This window comes from Amphibalanus amphitrite, unplaced genomic scaffold (genome assembly GCF_019059575.1).
Source record: "Amphibalanus amphitrite isolate SeventyFive unplaced genomic scaffold, NRLGWU_Aamphi_draft 000125F_arrow, whole genome shotgun sequence".
Classification (NCBI taxonomy): domain Eukaryota; kingdom Metazoa; phylum Arthropoda; class Thecostraca; order Balanomorpha; family Balanidae; genus Amphibalanus; species Amphibalanus amphitrite.
Window position 1 is genome coordinate 601,271 of NW_024881620.1, and position 19,300 is coordinate 620,570.

The 19,300-nt window shown below is 50.6% G+C and overlaps 1 protein-coding gene across 1 annotated transcript in view; it reads right to left on the minus strand.

Annotated features, from left to right (window-relative positions):
• LOC122381709 (filamin-B-like) overlaps positions 1–19,300 on the minus strand; it is a 95,655-nt gene that overhangs the window by 34,249 nt on the left and 42,106 nt on the right. The window contains exons 20-24 of the mRNA XM_043366198.1: positions 13,825–13,980; positions 11,094–11,215; positions 5,249–5,348; positions 4,368–4,904; positions 2,030–2,203 (exon numbers count right to left, since the gene is read on the minus strand). Coding sequence (XP_043222133.1) covers positions 2,030–2,203; positions 4,368–4,904; positions 5,249–5,348; positions 11,094–11,215; positions 13,825–13,980 — 1,089 coding nt within the window. The remainder of the gene's footprint in view (positions 1–2,029; positions 2,204–4,367; positions 4,905–5,248; positions 5,349–11,093; positions 11,216–13,824; positions 13,981–19,300) is intronic.

The window sequence follows — 19,300 nt, forward strand, 5'->3', positions numbered from 1 at the left end:
TCATCTGGTTAATTCCAGACCTCCTTCGTTGCTACTTTCTGGCCAGCAGTTAAGATGGGTGACGTCTTTTAAGTACCTGGGTCATGTAATTCGTGATGATCTGCGCGACATCGATGACATGCGCCGTGTTAAGAGAGCGCTTTATACCAATGTAAACATGCTATCAGCAGCTATTGGCTTTGCCGACAAAAGTGTACTGACGAAGCTCTTCAAATCGTACTGCACCAACCTGTATGGATGTGAGCTCTGGAATGTGTATCGTGACCAGCAAACGTTTCGAGAGTTGTGTATAGCATACCACAGTTGTCTCAAGAAGCTTGTCAAAGTCCCTCGGTGGAGTAGGAATCATGATCTGTGTCACGATCTTCACATGCTGACCTGCCCAATGCAAATCACCTATCGCCAGTTAGTCTTTTGGCTTCGACTCTCACAGGCCTCTAACACACTGATTGTGGCCTTGCTAGCCAGTTCCATCGGGAGCAACGGCTTGTCTGCCCGTATGCATACAAAACATCGCCATAAGTACGACTTGCTGAATCTCAACTTATATGCCACTTCGTCGCCAGATCTATTCAATGTTTTTGTTGCACACATAGAAAGATTCGTTATGGAACGACGCAACCGTGTCTTATGACCATGGTGCATCTCTCTGAGGAAAGAGCACCTGGTTTGTGCATTGGTTGTTTGGTGGTGTGTCTGTGTGTGTTTGTTTTAGTGTATGGCTTATATGTACCACTTATGGTATGAAATAAAAATGTATTATTATTATTATAATGGATATGTTTTATCTTGCCTGAAACGATCCTTTGTGCGTTCCAGGGCTTTGCGTTGCAAATATGCATAAAAACAATATTCAGAATTAACTAGCAGGTTCTGGGGAATTCACCGTCTTCTGCTTCTTTCACTGAAAACGTTCGTCCAAAACAGCGAAGTGGTCATTTTTTCGACGAAATCTAATTTCGAGAGCAGTATCGTCAATTCAACAGGTGCAGTGCATGACGTGAAGCCATGCAGCGTTAACTCCGACTCCGGAGTCGGAGTCGGTAAGATTTTGGCGACTCCGAGTCCGACTCCGACTCCGGGCAGAATTGTCGACTCCGACCGACTCCAACTCCGACTCCGACTCCGACTCCGCAGCCCTGATCAAAGGTATGCCAGCCATTCCGCCCATCGGTAGGCATTTGCCACCTGTTAACTGTTCTGTGCCAATGGCTTTTAATCTATTCTAAGACTTAATTAATTTAATCAATCTAAGACTTCCCACGAACCATCAACAAGTGGTGTACAAAGCAGCGTCGTACCAAGTTCCTTCAATCACCCATTGTAACTGTTTCTTGGTCACAGTCCCGCTAACAACATCACCCTCAACATCCCCAATGTAACCAACATAATACATCATTACCCCATTTTCGTTAACGACCATCGGCCGACCATTGGATCATCTATCGACCGTTCTAGCGGCGCCAGTCATCACTATCATATTTCGGCCCGCTTTGGTGGTTGGTCGCGTGTCCGAACCAGCCTCCTTGGACGGAAACGGTACCGCTGACGGTCGCCCTCCCCTCCCCGTGCCGGTGTTCCGGTCATTTGCCACAGAACAATCGCTGAAGGAGTGCGGTCTCCTACCACAATGGCGACAGTGGCGTGCCATTCCGGAGCTCTATTGTTCGACAGCTGGCCAAATGAGGAAAAAAGGCTAAAAGATGGATTTTGTAAGCGTGAAAATTAATTAGACACTGTCATAGCTAAGCAAAATCACGGACGCCGCTCATAAAATAATGATCTTACTGGGTTTGAAGGGTGTGCAACTGTGTTAAATTGGGTTGTTCAGCAGTTTCAATCACAGTAAGAAAAGATCGCTTATTATCTACATTTGTCATTCGTCATTCACACATATGCCTATCGACTGGCTACGATGTTTCTCATATAACGTGTATCGCTCCATCATTCCTTATACACGCTTATTTCCAAACCACCTCTGAACTACGACCAACTCCACGGACGCACCGATTCTCCAAGCGTTACTCACCGGGGATGGGCTCCTTGTTGAAGGAAATGCTGATGTTGTGATCGACGGGCTCGAGCGGCACGAAACTGACGCCGAATCGCGCCGAGCCCTGCGGGTGCACCTGGGTGGGGATGTTGCGCCCTCCTGCGCTGATCGATATCTCCAGGTTACCCTCCCCGGCCTCGCTAGCATCCACTGTGAACAGAAAGTCGGATCACCGCGGTCAGATGGAGCCCAGAGCACATAGCACTTTCACACGAAGCGCGAATATCACCCACTTGATATCGCATACGTCAGAAGTGTAGCATCGTCATGGACGTAATTATGGATGGAGCGTATATAGGAAAATCGATTGCGATTTAGATGTCGTGGCGGATGTCACTTTCAACGATAGACATGTACGTTTTCCTGTTGTAATGTGCGATAGGTTATGTGCCTGGTATATCCAGTCACCTAACACCCCACATAACGACCCTTTTTCCCGAACACAAAGAACTCCATTACACTATATTTTCCCGGTATTTACCCATCACTACTTGCCGCTCTCGTCCATAACCCAGCCTCCCCGTCACTAAAAACCCGTACACTTTCCCAGGCGTCTGTAACAGCCGCCGGCGTTGGGCAGCCCGGCCTCGAAGGCAGACAGGCGGTTGGGCAGGCGGTCGGTTGGCAGCTGTTTTTGTGGTGAGCGGGCCAGGCGAGGCGCGCCGAACAGCCCGGCTGGACCGGAAGGCGGTGGCACATGCCCGCGGAGCGCCCAGGCGGTAACGGGATCGGACGGCCGTCGAGGGACGGCGGCGGATGACGGAGACTGGGTGGGGCTTCTCAGAGAGTGGACACTGAGTGGACTGGAGCCAAGGAGAGACTGATGACTGATCCACGAGAGAAAGACTGGGGACTAAAGGGAGACTGAATTAGACGGGGTGAGTGGGATTGGCAAAGACCTCTGTATACCGAGACCTATGGATTGGGTGACATCAATTTTCATAATCCAGCCAATTTAATCAAATGATGCAGACTGACGGATTTTCTGACCTCAACTTCAACGTCACCGACCACCCGTATCCCACGCAGTTTTTACCAGCCGCCTGTCACATCCCTCTCCTCCTCTCCCATCCCCTTCCCCACAGCGGACTGCAGGTGATTTTCGCGAGCGTCATACGGGCGGTGTTTGATGGGCCTCCAATGGGGCAGCCCCAGCCATCAGACGAGGAATGGAGGGGAAAGGGGCGGGGTTTATGGCAGGACCGGCGGGGCGGGAGGGCCAGAATGAACCATTGTTTATAGACTCGCAACAGACTGGTCAGTCTGGAGCGAGACAGCCAAGGCCGTCAGCGAGCGACTGATACCTCGCTGGGTCATTATTTCATGCATGGGCTAGGATGTCAGTTTCCTATTATATAATAAGGTATATACTGTTGCTTCTTGAGAATGACGTTGGAGTTCGTGAAATGTAGGTGTGAAATGCCAATATCCAGATGTTTCGTATATTTAGCTAACATTTCTAACTAAAAAGACCATGCAGCACGTTTGAAAGAGATGCATGAAACATTGACCTATAATAAGTATTATAGGTCAATGGCATGAAACCTATAAATTTCATAACCTAGGTAGACCACCATTATTTCTCATTGTTGGCTCTCGACGGCATGATTTGTTTATAAGCATCGCACTGGGACTAGAATAGCCAGGATAAGGGATCCTGGGAATAACCGGCCGCGTTATTTATGTGAGAGCGTTGATCTAAGAGCGTCCAGCTCGGGGACGATTAGACCCAGTTCACTGGCGCTGCTGCGCTCACGTGAATGGAATGTAAAACTGCCCGCCGCTGATCTCAGCACTGCCTAACAGAGCGGTAACATGCACGCGAGGCCTGTTTGGTACGGCTGAGGCGCACCTAGTCTGAACCGGCCGACGGCAGGGCCCCTCCTCTGCTAGCTAAAGTAGATAGGAAAAAAACGCCGACCCGAAATTGCGCGCCATGTGTGCTTAGGGGCATCGGTACTGGGAAGGTTCTGTATGATGAAAGCCTGATGTAACAATGCTGGACGTTCTTAACTAACGTCATATGACACTCAAAGCGCGTTACATAACATTCGTAATAAAGTTGACTAGTCCACGTCGTAGTAGGGGACTAATGGCATGAGTTTAAACCAATTTGTAACAGTTCCACTGTTAAAAGTAGAAATGCGAAATGAGGTTAGTAGCCGAAATGAGGTTCACCCATAACAACTTGTAGGTAGGTACGGAAAATGCGCAAAATATCACACAGCAACGAGTGTGTCGTCATCGAGGGAGCATGCAACGGTTATAGCTTATCCCCCAACCCCACCCCACCTCCTCCTCACGAGCAACCCACCTGTGAACTGGAGGCTCTTGCCGATGGCGCCCTTGGGCATGCTGGTGACGGTGACGCGTCCCGTGTCGTACACCTTGCACGTGAACGGCGTACCGCTGACGGGCGCGCCGTTATACTCGACCAGCACCGTGTGGGCGCCCACCTCCAGCGGGGTGAACTCGGCCGTGAAGCCACTGCGCACATTGCCCGTCACCTTGACGGGGAGTGTAGAGTGCGCCGGTCCTCGGACCGACACGGCCAGCTCGGCGTTCCCTCCGCCGTCGATATGGATGAGGAAGCTGGCCGGCTGGCGCACCGGCAGCAGCTCCAGGTGGCGCAGGTTCACCGTGACCCGCGAGCTGCCCTGCACACGGCACACGAACGGACAGCCGGGCACCGGCTCGCCGTTGAACTTGATGTCGATGGTGTGTGTCTTGGGCATCTCTGGTGTGAAGGTGACCAGGCACCGGCCGCCGCCCAGCACCTGCACGTGGTTGGGCACCTCGCCCTCGTTGATGGAGATCTCCAGCTGGCCCTCGCCGGCCTGGCTGGCATCCACTGCAGAGGAGGATAGACAGAGGTGTCACAGAGCTGTCCCAGTCTCGCCAGCTGCCTCAGGTATGAACTATTCTTAGCAGTGGATACCGCAATGTGTAACGGCTAATTTCCTTATGGGATTAAATCATGCTAATTAGCACAGCCGGAAAACGTAAGACACGACTTCCAGTGACATTTATACTTTCAGGTATTAGAGAACTAGGTAAACGGCATATTTCCCTCACGGGATATGCAAAACAATATGCAGTCCTTGTCGGTTCAAAAGCCTGGAGGTTCTCATCTACGGCACAATCAGCTGTGTCCCTGCCCTTCCTAAAAAACCTAAAGTATCCCTTGACACTTACCTCTGAACTGGCAGGTCTGGCCTACCACTCCGGTAGGAACGTCCGACACCCGAATCAGTCCCGCGTTGTATGCCTTGGATACAAACGGGCTGCCGGGTATCTGTGACAAACAGAACGCAACAGTCGGTCTTAGGACGGCGCAACTCGCAGAAACGTGCCGCCAAACGTACAGTAAACACTGCATAACACATGTGTAACGCACAGCGCACAGTCGGAACGTTTGAACGGCGTTGTCGGCGCGATAGGCTGATAGTCCATTCAAACATCAAGCGGACTAGCTCCAAAATGCACTGTTGTCAAACGCAGATATGTGTTTCATTGTAACAAGGATATAAAAAAGTCGCGCTGTGTTAATAATCTATATTATAAATCCTAAAAAGTCCGCCGCCCACTACGTCGGGGTTACTCCCAAAAACGGCAATTGCAAAGCCGTCGATTGACGCAGGACGGTGAAATTTTTACCACTCGTGGGTCACGTAAATGAACAGGTCGTATTAAATTTTGGGCACGATGCGGCCGGGGGTGTGCCCGTGGCGCGTGCTCATGTGCGCCATAGGGTTAGCATTAGAATCGGCAAAAACAGGCTATTGCTCGGGAACGGTGAGGGCTACGGGGGTGAAATTTTCACGCCAAGTCGAGCGCGTGCACTCATTTGTCGTATTAAATTTTCGACGGTGTGGGTTCAGCGGTGTGCACGTGATGGGGCCGCGACCGGTGCCGAGCAGAAGGCACGTGCTTTAGGCTCAGTTTCTTCGCTTGCAGAACTGAGCGAAATCAGAGCCGGAAGGTCATTGACCTTTGACAACGAATACCGGCGCCGGGCACCGCTCGCCAAGGGGATTCACCAGTAAATACAATAAATTTGTTTTTGCAATATCTCAGCCGTTTCTGGGCCGATTTCGCTGAAACTTGGACTGTCAGTGGTAGTGTAGGGTAGGGTAGGGTAGGGTAGGGTAGGGTAGGGGTAGTAGTAGGGTAGGGTAGGGTAGGGTAGGGTGGGGTAGGGTAGGGTAGGGTAAGGTAGGGAAGGGTAGGATGAGGTAGGGTAGGGTAGGGTTGGGTAGTGTAAGGGTAGGGTAGGGTAGGGTAGGGTAGGGGTAGGGTAGGGGTAGGGTAGGGGTATTGTAGGTTAGGGTAGTGTAGGGGTAGGGTAGGGTAGGGTAGGGTAGGATAGGGCAGTGTAGGGTAGGGTAAGGTAGGGTAGGGTAGGGTAGTGTAAGGGTAGGGTAGGGTAGAGTAGGGTAGGGTAGGGTAGGGGTAGGGTAGGGTAGTGTAGGAGTAGGGGTAGAGGTAGGGGTAGGGTAGGGTAGGGTAGGGTAGGGTAGGGTAGGGTAGGGTAGTAGGGTAGGGTATGGTAGGGCAGGGTAGGGTAGGGTAGGGTAGAGTTAGGTAGGGTAGGGTAGGGTAGGGTAGTAGGGTAGGGTATGGTAGGGTAGGGTAGGGGTAGGGTAGGGTAGGGTAGGGGTAGGGTAGGGTAGGGTAGGGTAGGGTAGGGTAGGATAGGGTGGGGTAGGGTAGGGTAGGGTAGTGTAGGGGTAGGGGTAGGGTAGGGTAAGGTAAGGTAGGGTAGGGTAGTGTAGGGTAGGGTAGGGTAGGGTAGGGTAGGGTATGGTAGGGTAGGGTAGAGTAGGGTTGAATTGAGTAACATCCTAACTTACAAAGGGCTCGAACAACTCGCATGCATCACCATCATACTTTACAGTTCAATTAAAAGTGCAGTCACCCAGTTCTTCACAAATAATACCAATAAAAATGCAAGTTTCTACACCCAAACTAATGCATCCGATAATCATACATATCAAAACATACAGTTATCGCGTAAACCTGTACCTCTAGTATACTGTAAAACATATTTGCACGTTTCGAGTCATTCTGGCAAATCTCACTAACCAAATGCGTGTAAACTTTGTATTTACACACTGCATCCCGAAGTTTATAACGCATTTGGCTAATGATATTTGCCTGGATAACATGTGCACGTTGTGCAAATCTCGGCAGAAGCTTGTGAAGCTTACTCACATTTTGCGTGTAAGCGTGTTTTCTTCTGTGTGTGTTATGGAACACCGAAGTTAGTTATCCTGCAACTAGGCAATGCCTAGTTGCATGATAACTAACTTCGGTGTTACATAACACGCACAAAAGGAAACACGCTTACACGCAAAATGCTAGTCTATATTATAAATCCTAAAAAGTCCGCCGCCCACGCCTACGTCGGGGTTACTCCCAAAAACGGCAATTGCAAAGCCGTCGATTGACGCAGGACGGTGAAATTTTGACGACTCGTGGGTCACGTCATTCAACAGGTCGTATTAAATTTTGGGCACGATGCGGCCGGGGGTGTGCCCGTGGCGCGCGCTCACGTGGTGTGCCATAGGGTTTACACTAGAATCGGCAACAGGCTATTGCTCGGGAACGGTAAGGGCTACGGGGGCGAAATTTTCGCTGTAAGTCGGACGCGTGCACTCATTTGTCGTATTAAATTTTCGAGGGTGTGGGTTCAGCGGTGTGCACGTGATGGGGCCGCGACCGGCGCCGAGCAGAAGGCACGTGCTTTAGGCTCAGTTGTTCGCTTAAAAACTGACTGGAAATAATCAGAGCCGGGAGGTCATTGACCTTTGACAACGAAGGCCGACACAAGGCACCGCTCGCCAAGGGGATTCGCCAGTAAATACGATAAATTTGTGTTTGCAATATCTCAGCCGTTTCTGGGCCGATTTAGCTGAAACTTGGACTGTCGGTTGGTAGTGTAGGGTAGGGTAGTGTAGGGTAGGGTAGGGTAGGGTAGCGTAGGGTAGGTTAGGGTAGGGGATTGTAGGGTAGGTTAGGGTAGGGTAGGGTAGGGGATTGTAGGGTAGGGTAGGGTAGAGTAGGGTAGAGTAGGGTAGGGTAGGGTAGGGTAGAGTAGGGTAGAGTAGGTTAGGGTAGGGTAGTGTAGGGGTAGGGTAGGGTAGGGTAGGTTAGGGGTAGGGTAGGGTAGTGTAGAGTTAGGGGTAGGGTAGGGTAGGGTAGGGGTAGGGGTAGGATAGGGTAGGGGTAGGGTAGGATAGGGTAGGGGTAGGGTAGGATAGGGTAGGGCAGGGGTAGGGTAGTGTAGGGTAGTGTAGGGGTAGGGTAGGGTAGGGTAGGGTAGGGTCGGGTAGGGTAGGGTAGGGTATGGTAGGGTAGGGTAGGGTAGGGTAGGGTAGGGTAGTATAAGGGTAGGGTATGGTAGGGTACGGTAGGGTAGGGTAGGGTGGGGTAGGGTAGGGGATTGTAGGGTAGGGTAGGGTAGGGTAGGGTAGGGTAGGGTAGGGTAGGGTAGGGTAGGGTAGTGTAGGGGTAGGGTAGGGTAGGGTAGGGGTAGGGTAGGGTAGGGTAGGATAGGGTAGGGTAGGGTAGGGTAGGGTAGGGTAGGGTATGGTATGGTAGGGTAGGGTAGGTTAGGGTAGTGTAGGGGTAGGGGTAGGGTAGGGTAGGGTTGAATTAAGTAACATCCTAATCTTACAAAGGGCAACAACTCGCATGCATCACCATCATACTTTACAGTTCAATTAAAAGCAGTTACCCAGTTCTACACAAATAATACCAGCAAGTTTCTACACCCAAACTAATGCATCCGTTAATCATACATATCAAAACATACAGTTATCGCGTAAACCTGTACCTCTAGTCTATATTATAAATCCTAAAAAGTCCGCCGCCCACGCCTACGTCGGGGTTACTCCCTAAAAGGCTTATTGCGGCGCCGTCGATTGACGCAGGAGGGTGAAATTTTTACCACTCGTGGGTCACGTCATTCAACAGGTCGTATTAAATTTTGGGCACGATGCGGCCGGGGGTGCGCCCGTGGCGCGCGCTCACGTGGTGTGCCATAGGGTTTACACTAGAATCGGCAACAGGCTATTGCTCGGGAACGGTAAGGGCTACGGGGGCGAAATTTTCGCTGTAAGTCGGACGCGTGCACTCATTTGTCGTATTAAATTTTCGAGGGGGTGGGTTCAGCGGTGTGCACGTGATGGGGCCGCGACCGGCGCCGAGCAGAGGGCACGTGCTTTAGGCTCAGTTTCTTCGCTTGCCAGAACTGAGCGAAATCAGAGCCGGGAGGTCGTTGACCTTTGGCAATGAATACCGACGCCGGGCACCGCTCGCCAAGAGGATTCGCCAGTAAATACAATTAATTTGTTTTTGCAATATCAATATCTCAGCCGTTTCTGGGCCGATTTAGCTGAAACTTGGACTGTCGGTGGTAGTGTAAGGTAGGGTAGTGTATGGTAGGATAGGGTATGGTAGGGTAGGGTAGGGTAGGGTAGGGTAGGGTAGGGTAGGGTAGGGTAGGGTAGGGTAGGGTAGGGTAGGGTAGGGTAGTGTAAAGGTAGGGTAGGGTAGGGTAGGGTAAGGTAGGGTAGGGTAGGGTAGTGTAGGGGTAGGGTAGGGTAGGGTAGGGTAGGGTAGTGTAAGGGTAGGGTAGGGTAGGGTAGGGTAGGGTAGGGTAGGGGATTGTAGGGTAGGGTAGGGTAGGGTAGGGTAGGGGATTGTAGGGTAGGGTGTAGGGTAGGGGATTGTAGGGTAGGGTAGGGTAGGGTAGGGTAGGGGATTGTAGGGTAGGGTAGAGTAGGGTAGGGTAGGGTAGGGTAGTGTAGGGGTAGGGTAGGGTAGGGTAGGGTAGGGTAGGGTAGGGTAGGGTAGGGTAGTGCAAGGGTAGGGTAGGGTAAGGTAGGGTAGGGTAGGGGATTGTAGGGTAGGGTAGGGTAGGGTAGGGTAGGTTAGGGGATTGTAGGGTAGGGTAGAGTAGGGTAGGGTAGGGGTAGGGTAGGGTAGTGTAGGGGTATGGTAGGGTAGGGTAGGGGATTGTAGGGTAGGGTAGGGTAGGGTAGGGTAGGGTAGGGTACTGGGTAGTGTAAGGGTAGGGTAGGGTAGGGTAGTGTAGGGGTAGGGGTAGGGTAGGGTAGGGTAGGGTAGGGTAGGGTAGTGTAAGGGTAGGGTAGGGTAGGGTAGGGTAGGGTAGTGTAGGGGTAGGGGTAGGGGTAGGGGTAGGGGTAGGGTAGGGTAGGGTAGGGTAGGGTAGGGTAGGGTAGGGTAGGGTAGGGTAGGGTAGGGTTGAATTGACTTACAAAGGGCTCGAACAACTCGCATGCATCACCATCATACTTTACAGTTCAATTAAAAGCAGTTACCCAGTTCTACACAAATAATACCAATAAAAATGCAAGTTTCTACACCCAAACTAATGCATCCGTTAATCATACATATCAAAACATACAGTTATCGCGTAAACCTGTACCTCTAGTAATTGTAGCTTAACGATAACTGTATTGATGATGCCTTTTTTGCGTGGTTTAGAAGGATTCCAACCACCAAGGTATCGTTTCGACTTAATTGCTGTTAGCTAAAAGTGAAATAAAACTTTCCTGTCTGAAATTCGACAGAATAGATGTAGGTACAACTACGAACACGAATCCCAGTGACTGGCTAACCTCGACCCAACACTGGAAACCCAGTTTCTATTGTGACGGTTTGAACTACCGTGGCACCTCCTCCATTCAGCACAAACGGTCCGTGGACGGCACGGGACCCTCTCTCCCTCTCTCCCCCTGTTATGTGTGACGTCACACTTTCATGACGTGACTTCATCAGTCATGGGCAAACTTCCTGCTTATAACGTCACTCGCCAAATACAGGATACATGTCGCTAATGCCATACACCCCAACTTATAGAAGTTAGGGTGGTACCCTAACTTATAGAACGCTCCAACCACTAATAACACATCGTTCATCTAATCACATCTGAAGTCATGCATCACGTCTATGATCACACCACTCATGACGTCACGACGTCACATATTACGTCACTCCTGACGTCACTCACCGGTTGTCCGTCAACGTTGACATTGATGACATGACTGCCCACTTCTGAGGCGTTGAACTGACATTTGAAGATTCCGCTGCCCTTCTCTGTCAGTGTGAACGGAACCGTCCGTTTGGACGGACCTGTCGGAGTAGAGAGAAACGCTGCGTTAGCATGACGCACAGATGTTTCTGAGCACACAGCATGAAAGGCATGTGGAGTGTGCTGGAAAAGAAATGAGGAAGTGGCATTCTGCGTTCATTTAGAGATATTTCCGTGACATGAAGCAGTTTTAAAGTATATAGTTCCGCGAACTAACCCCGCAATGCTGTGGAATTTGCTGTTCACCGGGTAACACGAGCCAACAATTGGATTTGAGCAGTACACGACATGTTTACTCCCGTTCTGGAGGATTTCCTCCCCAGATTTCCTCTCACATTGCTAGCGAGTTGAGTCACACACAGCGAAATGATGATCGGACCCAACAGCAAAAGGGTTAGGTACATCACGCGACACAGTAATTGACAGGGGAGTGGAGATCTGTTACCTATACTTTTACCAAACAACAAAAACACGACACTCGTCAATGTATCTCTTGGTGCAGTTTGTGTCCTTGTGATCGATCTCAGATTGAAAGCGATCCTTCCATTAGCGGTGCACCTTTGTTGTAAGCGATATTAGCAGCCACACTGCACAGTGCACATGCCTATCCAATTTCAGCAGGTGGGCTGCACTGCACACTGCACATATCCGTCCAATTTGGGCGCGGGCCCCGCCCGCTGCGACATGGCGCCGCAGCTGATCAGACTGCTGACCAGACCATATCAGCCGGGCACTGTCACGGCTTTTACAGCTCGCCTCACGAACGGAGCGCACTCGGCCAGCGGGGTGCCAGTTTTCCTCAACGAAAGCATTCAAAGTATGCTAGCGGAGCCCGTTTAGAATTACTAAAGCTGGATTGGCCAGCCGTGTCAAAAGCCGACACAGGTGACAAAAGTGTGTTACAGAGTTGTAGCGACATTCCAACGCTTCTACAAGGGGCACGTGCAGACCTTGTTCATTTGCTGCGATTTTTTCTGTCAAGCACTTTGGCTCCTGACAAAGAATTTCGCAGGAATGTCCTCGGTTTCTACATGACTTGCACCGCTCTCGTTCTCCTATTCACTTCTTTGTTATATCCACGAAATTGCTAGCAATCTTGATACCCATTACCAAGGAAAGACGCTCATGATGCCGGATATTGGACTAAGTCTAATAACAGTATACAAGCAGCAGTAGCGACAGCGGCAGCGGTGGCGGCAGCGGCAGCGGCGGCGGTTCACCGGAAGAAAAACGCCGGCCGACCGTTCCGCCCGGCGCCGCGGCGGAGGCGGCGTCGACCTTGCCCCGGCGCCGACTCCGTGACACCACCACGCCGGATGTACGGCCACAAACGGCCGCACGTGTCGTGACCGACGCACGTAACGCTCGCCACGGGCCGCGCCGTCTCGTCGGTGAAAGTGGCGAGAGGCCGTCCGCTCAGCCGGCTGCGCTACCGGCGCGTCCGCCGGCGGCTACCATCTGCCGTATGCAGGCCGGTCTCTAGCCAGATGTGCAGGTGTTTGGCTGTTTCATTTCACTTCATGGAATATCATTAATTGGAAATTTAACAAGCGAAACTTGCAGCATGCGTAAGCTCAAGTCAGGACATGTGACAAACTTGTGGGAGAAATAATTCATTGTCAAAGTCCTTTTCCATTTACCTCCTAAAACACAATATTTATTGATTTTTCATCTAGTTATGTGTTTCAATGAAATGGTGTCCACTATTTCGTCTTTGGACTTCTGGTCTGCATGCTCGCCAATGTGATCTAATTTACCAAATCATGGCAATCTTCAATGATAATTATGTTATCTCGCTGAACCAATAGCCCGCATATTGATCTTTTTCAACAATAATTGTTATACCGTTAGCTGAACGTTCGAACATTCCTTCTACAATCGCCATCCACAGTAGCGTGATATTACGTTTCTACATCACAGAAACGGTATCAGATTGAAACGGATTTTCCCTTTGATATGCGTCAGACATGGCTGCTTGCATTCCCAAAGGAATTATACCGACTGAGACCATTTGTACGTACGAGGACCCGCTGGCACATTCAACAGATCGGCGATCGCATAAGAGGTATAGCATATATGATGTAAGATTTTTTTTTTTTTTTGCTCGTTAGCGTAAAGCTGGTGCCGCTATATACAAAAGTTAACATATATCTAATCACAGCCACTTGCAATAAATGAAACGGTACACCAAGTTTCTGAACTCCGTGCAAGCGCAGGCTGAAGCTTTCAACCAATTTATAAAAACAATTCGGCCAACTGCTTTATAATAATCGGCGACCCCACCCTGAACTCTTCGACTTACTCTCGGGATCGTAGTTCGTAAGACTATTGGCCTTAATTACCACATTAGCTACGACAATACGGAAAAAGTTCACGTGGCTGGCCAGGTCTCGACCACAACAAACTAAACATCAATCAAAAAAAAAAAAAAAACGACACCGAACGCGGCACTAACCAACACCCTCAACAGAGGCCTGTTACTCCGGCCCACAACCTCGACAGAGTTCTGTTACTCACCGAAAACCTCAACAGAGGTCTGCTACTCACCGACAACCTCCACAGTCCACAGAGGCCTGCTACTCACCGACAACATCGACAGGGAGGTCTGTTACTCACCGATAACATTGACAGAGAAATATCTGTTACTCACCGACAACATCGACAGAGAGGTCGGCCTTGCTCCTGCCCGGCGCCGCGATGTCAATCGAGGCCGGCTTGTTGGCTGGGAAGTGTTTGAGGTGCTCCCCCATCACCTGTAGACCTCCGGACGCGTCCATCGCGCCCACGTCCACCTCCCACGGCGAGCCTGGGGGTGGAGAACACGAGGTCAGAGGGGTCTGACGCGTCTATCTCCCACGGCGAGCCTGGGGGTGGAGAACACGAGGTCAGAGGGGTCGAACTTAGAAGGTGAGCCAGGGGGTATAGAAATTAGAAACGCACGTTCAAAGGGGATTATTGTTGCTCCTTTTGATTATTCGATTACTCGATTATTGTTGCACCTTCGGACCATCATTCCGAGCAAGCGATGAGTGCTGAGGGAAAGATGCAATATTTGCGGCTGCACGGTGACACAACAACATGTAATGCAGCTTGTAAGAAATGAATTGAGAATTCCCACGGTATTGGTGGAGTCATGCTTGGTTTAGTGACCAAAATTATAGACAGAACCAATTATCAACAGCCGAAACTTTGTGGAAACGGCAGGTTCATGAGAAAAGTGGTAGGTGGCGAGCGAATTGCGCACTGGTTTGTTGCAAAGTCTGCACATAAGTGATGAAATTTTCCCTAAAATTGCAAGTCGACCACCAATGCCACCACACATGAATAAGTGGGTGGCCACAATTTCCGACGGGAATGCATTGCACCATGCTCATTACCCCAGATGCTCAATCACTCAGAAAATCATACAGGCATTACCTAAATTGGGAGTGAAATATTTTATACATATACTGGAGCATATTGTTACTAGCGTAGGTATAAAGTATACATCATAATGAACAAATCCGTTTTGTGGTTCCCATGTAAGTATGACAAATATTTTTTTTAAATTCAAGTGCATACAAATGCTGCATTCTAAAAAGCCTGAAGCAGGCCCATGCAAATGCCAACTGTGTTATCGATCATTGAAGAAGAAAAAATCAGAAAAAGCTGCAAGTTAGAACTGTACTCGTAGGTTTAGGCAAGACTAAACTACGTGAAGATAAGGAAAACACAGATGAATGCGTAATGATCTTACTAGACTTAATTACACACAGAAATGACGAGGAAGACTTCTTCGGTTCTCAGTTCACACCCACATATGATAACGACTTCTATCTGAACACCTACTAAATGCATCGAGTTAAAAAGGAAGTTACGAGGAAATACAGCATCGGAGCATAAATGTAAGATGTTTACAACACATGTAGGACTACAAATTAAGTCAATCTGGCCACCAATTCAGTCGTCGTACACATGTGAGAGACCAGAAAATACCATCAATTCACTCACATGGCCTTGCGGTTTCATATAAGCATGATTGAGGTGTGTGAAAACAATAGAGTTGCTATTAAATAAACGGACGCGGATCAAACAGCCAGTGTCTCCTATCAGACAGCGGTCAAAGCACACAGCAGGTGGCTATACAGACGCGTTGACGAACAAATGGGAGAGAGCTGCTGAGTTGACCTCATTCACCCATTTACAATCTCTCTGCGGGGCGAGGAAGGGCTGTTTGAGGCACATACCGCCGCAGGCAGTTTGTGAAAACCCAATTGGGTAGTAGCTCCCTGTCAGGATCTGCAGTGGGGCGGAACTGAACGGTAAAAATATGACACAGAAACACACCAATCAACGTCACTCGAAGAAACGTTTGACTGATGGCATCGATCGTAAGCGATACCCAGCGGCTATCACAGCGATTAGGAGCTATTTAAGGGAACGTTTCACCGATACATCCGAACTATATTATCCTCGCAGACCGAGTTTCCGATCCGTACTGTATCACAAATGCACGTAATTGAAGCCCTTAACACCCGATACCATTGCAGAAGTCTTTACAATAGGTCGCCAAGACTTTACAAACCAGTTAGAAAATCCTGTAGTTCCTGAAGCCTGCAGTAAGATCTTTCTCAAGCTATCATCTGCGGCATCGGTAAATAAATCATAAGGGTAATTATTGTTTTCGAGATCATGAAAAAAGAGCTCGGTGGTGTTCGCAGGACAAAAATTATCCATCGAATCTCACATTTTCCCCATGTTCTGACGGCATTCTCAGCGCAGCTTGCCTTGGGCCCTTCCACCCCGGTTGCGCCCTGTGCCGGCGACGGGACGGATGGGCTAACAGAAAGAAGGGACGCCGACCCCGGCCGCAGCACTCTCCGTGGGAACATCTGCCCCAGGCGTGGGAGCCGGCCACTGCGCCGGTGGGACTGGCCTGCAGACCGGCCGGCCGGCCGGCGGACCAGCAGCCGCAACAGCAGCCACAGTCAGAGCGCAGTAGCAGCAGTATTAGTGGCTGATGATCGGGTTTAGGATGTGTGAGGATGCCTGGGATGTGGGCAAATTGAATATTTAATATGACTTGATGTAATGTGATTGATTGATTGATTGATTGATTCGAGCGTCCTTTCACATGTTTCAAACTATAAACATATATTTCTTAGCTAGGAATGTCCGGTTGGCGGCTCTAATGTAGAAACATGAACTTAAGACATTTTGATTGCCCAGCCTGACCCGTTTATTTTACTGTAGACAAATGGACAAAAGAGAAAATCAGACTCAGTGCTGTCATTCGCCTAATTAAACCAGCTGTGCTCCTTTTGTTTTCGCTTACTTTAGCCCAACCTAACCATGAACGGCTAGGCAAAAAAAAACATACCAAGCTACGAAGACGTGCCTAATCACCCCGTTCCAGCACCTGTGGTTGATCCCAATCCAGGACAAATTATCGTCCAATTCACAGGCCCGCCGTTCGCGGATCATTAGGGCCGACTGGCTGAGCTACGCCTCCAGAGCCGTCATCGGCCCACACCATCGGGGCGATGACGGGCAATTATTGGCGGCGGTAGGACCGAGTTCCAGCCACAGCGATACTGCTGCAGAGCACTTGACTGGTAAAAGAGGTTAGAAGGTGGCACATATTCTTAGGGTGCCAAATATAATAAAGGAAATAGTCACCCAGTAAAAAAATAATTTTGAATTTTTACCAAAAAATAATATGTTTACCCAATATGGGAAGCTTTAACAACGTGCCTACACAACGTATGATATAAAATGAATACTCTTTTTAATATAATCATTCCAAATTACGGCGTCCGCTTCCACAATCATCATCAGTTGTCCTTCATCAGTCACCCATTATTCCGGCGCTGTGTCGTTCTGGTGACAGCGCCTGTCCCCGCCCTCCACGTGCAGAGGTCATTGCCACCCGGGCGACCCTCGACCGGAGCGAGCCACTGGCGCTGTCCGGAGATATCGTCACGCGTCCAGCCGGCGAGACAGGTTCACCTAGAGCCCGGTCAGCTCCGGATTCCAGTCCAGCCGCCCCACATTCGCCGCACGCTTGATAACGCGTGATACAGGCAGTTCTGCGACTAACGAGACAATACTCACATTCCGATAATCGACCACCGCCCACGTCCAACGGTTAACCAGCGTCCAGCATTCGCCAGCGAAATTCCTGTTGAACATCTATGGCTTACGTCTTGCAGGCGGTAGTTTACCATGCACCAATGGCCAGGCATCGTCGCCCTGAAGCAGCCCACTGTCTTTGCATATAACAAGTATGTCTTATTCAAATTAAACGGGCAACGACTCACCCACCATCCGATTACCATCCACCGTCCGCCGCCCGCTATCCGCTGTCACCTCTTAACGCCCACCCGTCCAATCACAGACCAGCCTGAGCCGGCTGTCCGCACCGCGCCTCGCTGAGTTCCCCGATGTTCCGCCCGCACGGCCGGCCGCCCGGCCGCGTATTCCTTCCCCGTGCCGGGCCGCGCCGGTCGACTGCATAACGGGTCTTGGCGATGCACGCTCCGCGGGAGGTAATCGAAGAACCGGAGAGGTATGACGGGTCACCACGGGCCACGGCGGGCCAGGCCCGACACGCCAGGCGTGGGAACTACGGTCGGAGCTCAGTGTGGGAGAGGAGCGTGGGTGGTGGGCGCAGTGGCGCGGGAACTTCTTCCAGACTGGGGGGGGGGGGGGGGGGGCTGAACCATAATAGAAATCAACCTAGGGTACCCCCAAATCTAGTTTTCTCACCGGTTTTAGGCCACTTATTTTTCAGACCTTGGCCTTTTCAACAACAACAAAAAAAAAAACGCGAAAATATTTTCAAAAAGTGAGGTATTCCGTCTCAGCTGAGTGAAGAAACTACCGTTTTGGCAACCTGGAGTAAAGGTTTTAATCTGCCAAATGAGTTGCCGAGCCAGTGAAATAGGTGGATTTTTCACTTACATGCTTTCTTCCTTTGCGACCCACAACCCCTAATTTGGGGAGGACAAGCTACCCAACGGTTCCTGGCCTCATGAAACGTTGTGGGGCACCGCCCCCACGGCCGCAGAGTCGTGGGGGCAAGCTTCCCCCACTGCCCCCTCCCCCAGTTCCCGCGCCTATGTATGAATCTATGAAATTATGTTGGCAGATTTCCGATTTCGATTCCTCCAGCTGGGGGGGCTCAAATACATTACGAGCCCCCCAGCCGAAAAGCTGGGGGGCTCAGCCCCCGCTAGCCCCCCCCCCCGGTTCCCGCGCCACTGGGTGGGCGTGTGTTAGGAGGGGTGTGATAGATAAGTGATACGTTTATGTTGCTGATGATGGGACGAAATGTGGTTGAGGTGAAAGGAGGAATGAGAGAGGAACGTGAAACAGGTTGGGGAATGGCTGGGACTGTTTTTACGAGAAGTCTTGTGTTTTAACCAAACACGTGTTAGGTGTGTCTCAGAGCTCAGTAGCGACTTTCTCCTCATTTAGTGACTTCCAACTGAATCTATTTAGCTCAGACGTCAGTCTCTACAGTGTTCCTTTTCATGTAGCGCGGAAGCCGACAAATAAATCCGTCAGCCTCAGTAGCTCCTCAGCAACCAGCTATCAGTGCTTCAGCGTCACGGACCGACCACGATCACGTCACGTCACGCCACGGTTCGTGAGTCGGCAGCCGTGACGGGCGACGACCACCGTGACGGGGCTGGTGGCGGGCCGTCGCCGCCGTCTTGTGCAACACCGCAGCGGGCCGCACAGTTCGTGAGACGGAGAGCAGTTGGGAAACTGAAGCGTCACAGAGTGTCACAGAGCGTCACGGAGCGTGTCACACGGTGTCAGACGACAGACAGACGCCCCCACGCCCCGCGGGTGAGAGTCGCCGCCGTTACGGCCACGTCGCGGCCGACGACGGCGGCGTTGCGTCATGTCCTGTCGCCGTGTTGGCGACCAAGGCGGTGGACACTCAAAAAGCGACCTTTCAAAGGGGTTCAGAGTGGTTTTTGTAGGTGGCGCTGGATCAGATAGGAGCTGGCGTGAGCCCACAGACGTTTTATGTTTCGGGTTGTTTGTGGAATGGTGTCGCTTTCAGCCGTCTGCAAAACTTTCGTTAATAATTTATATAGACGGCATAGCCTTGAAATAATGACATGGATTAAAAA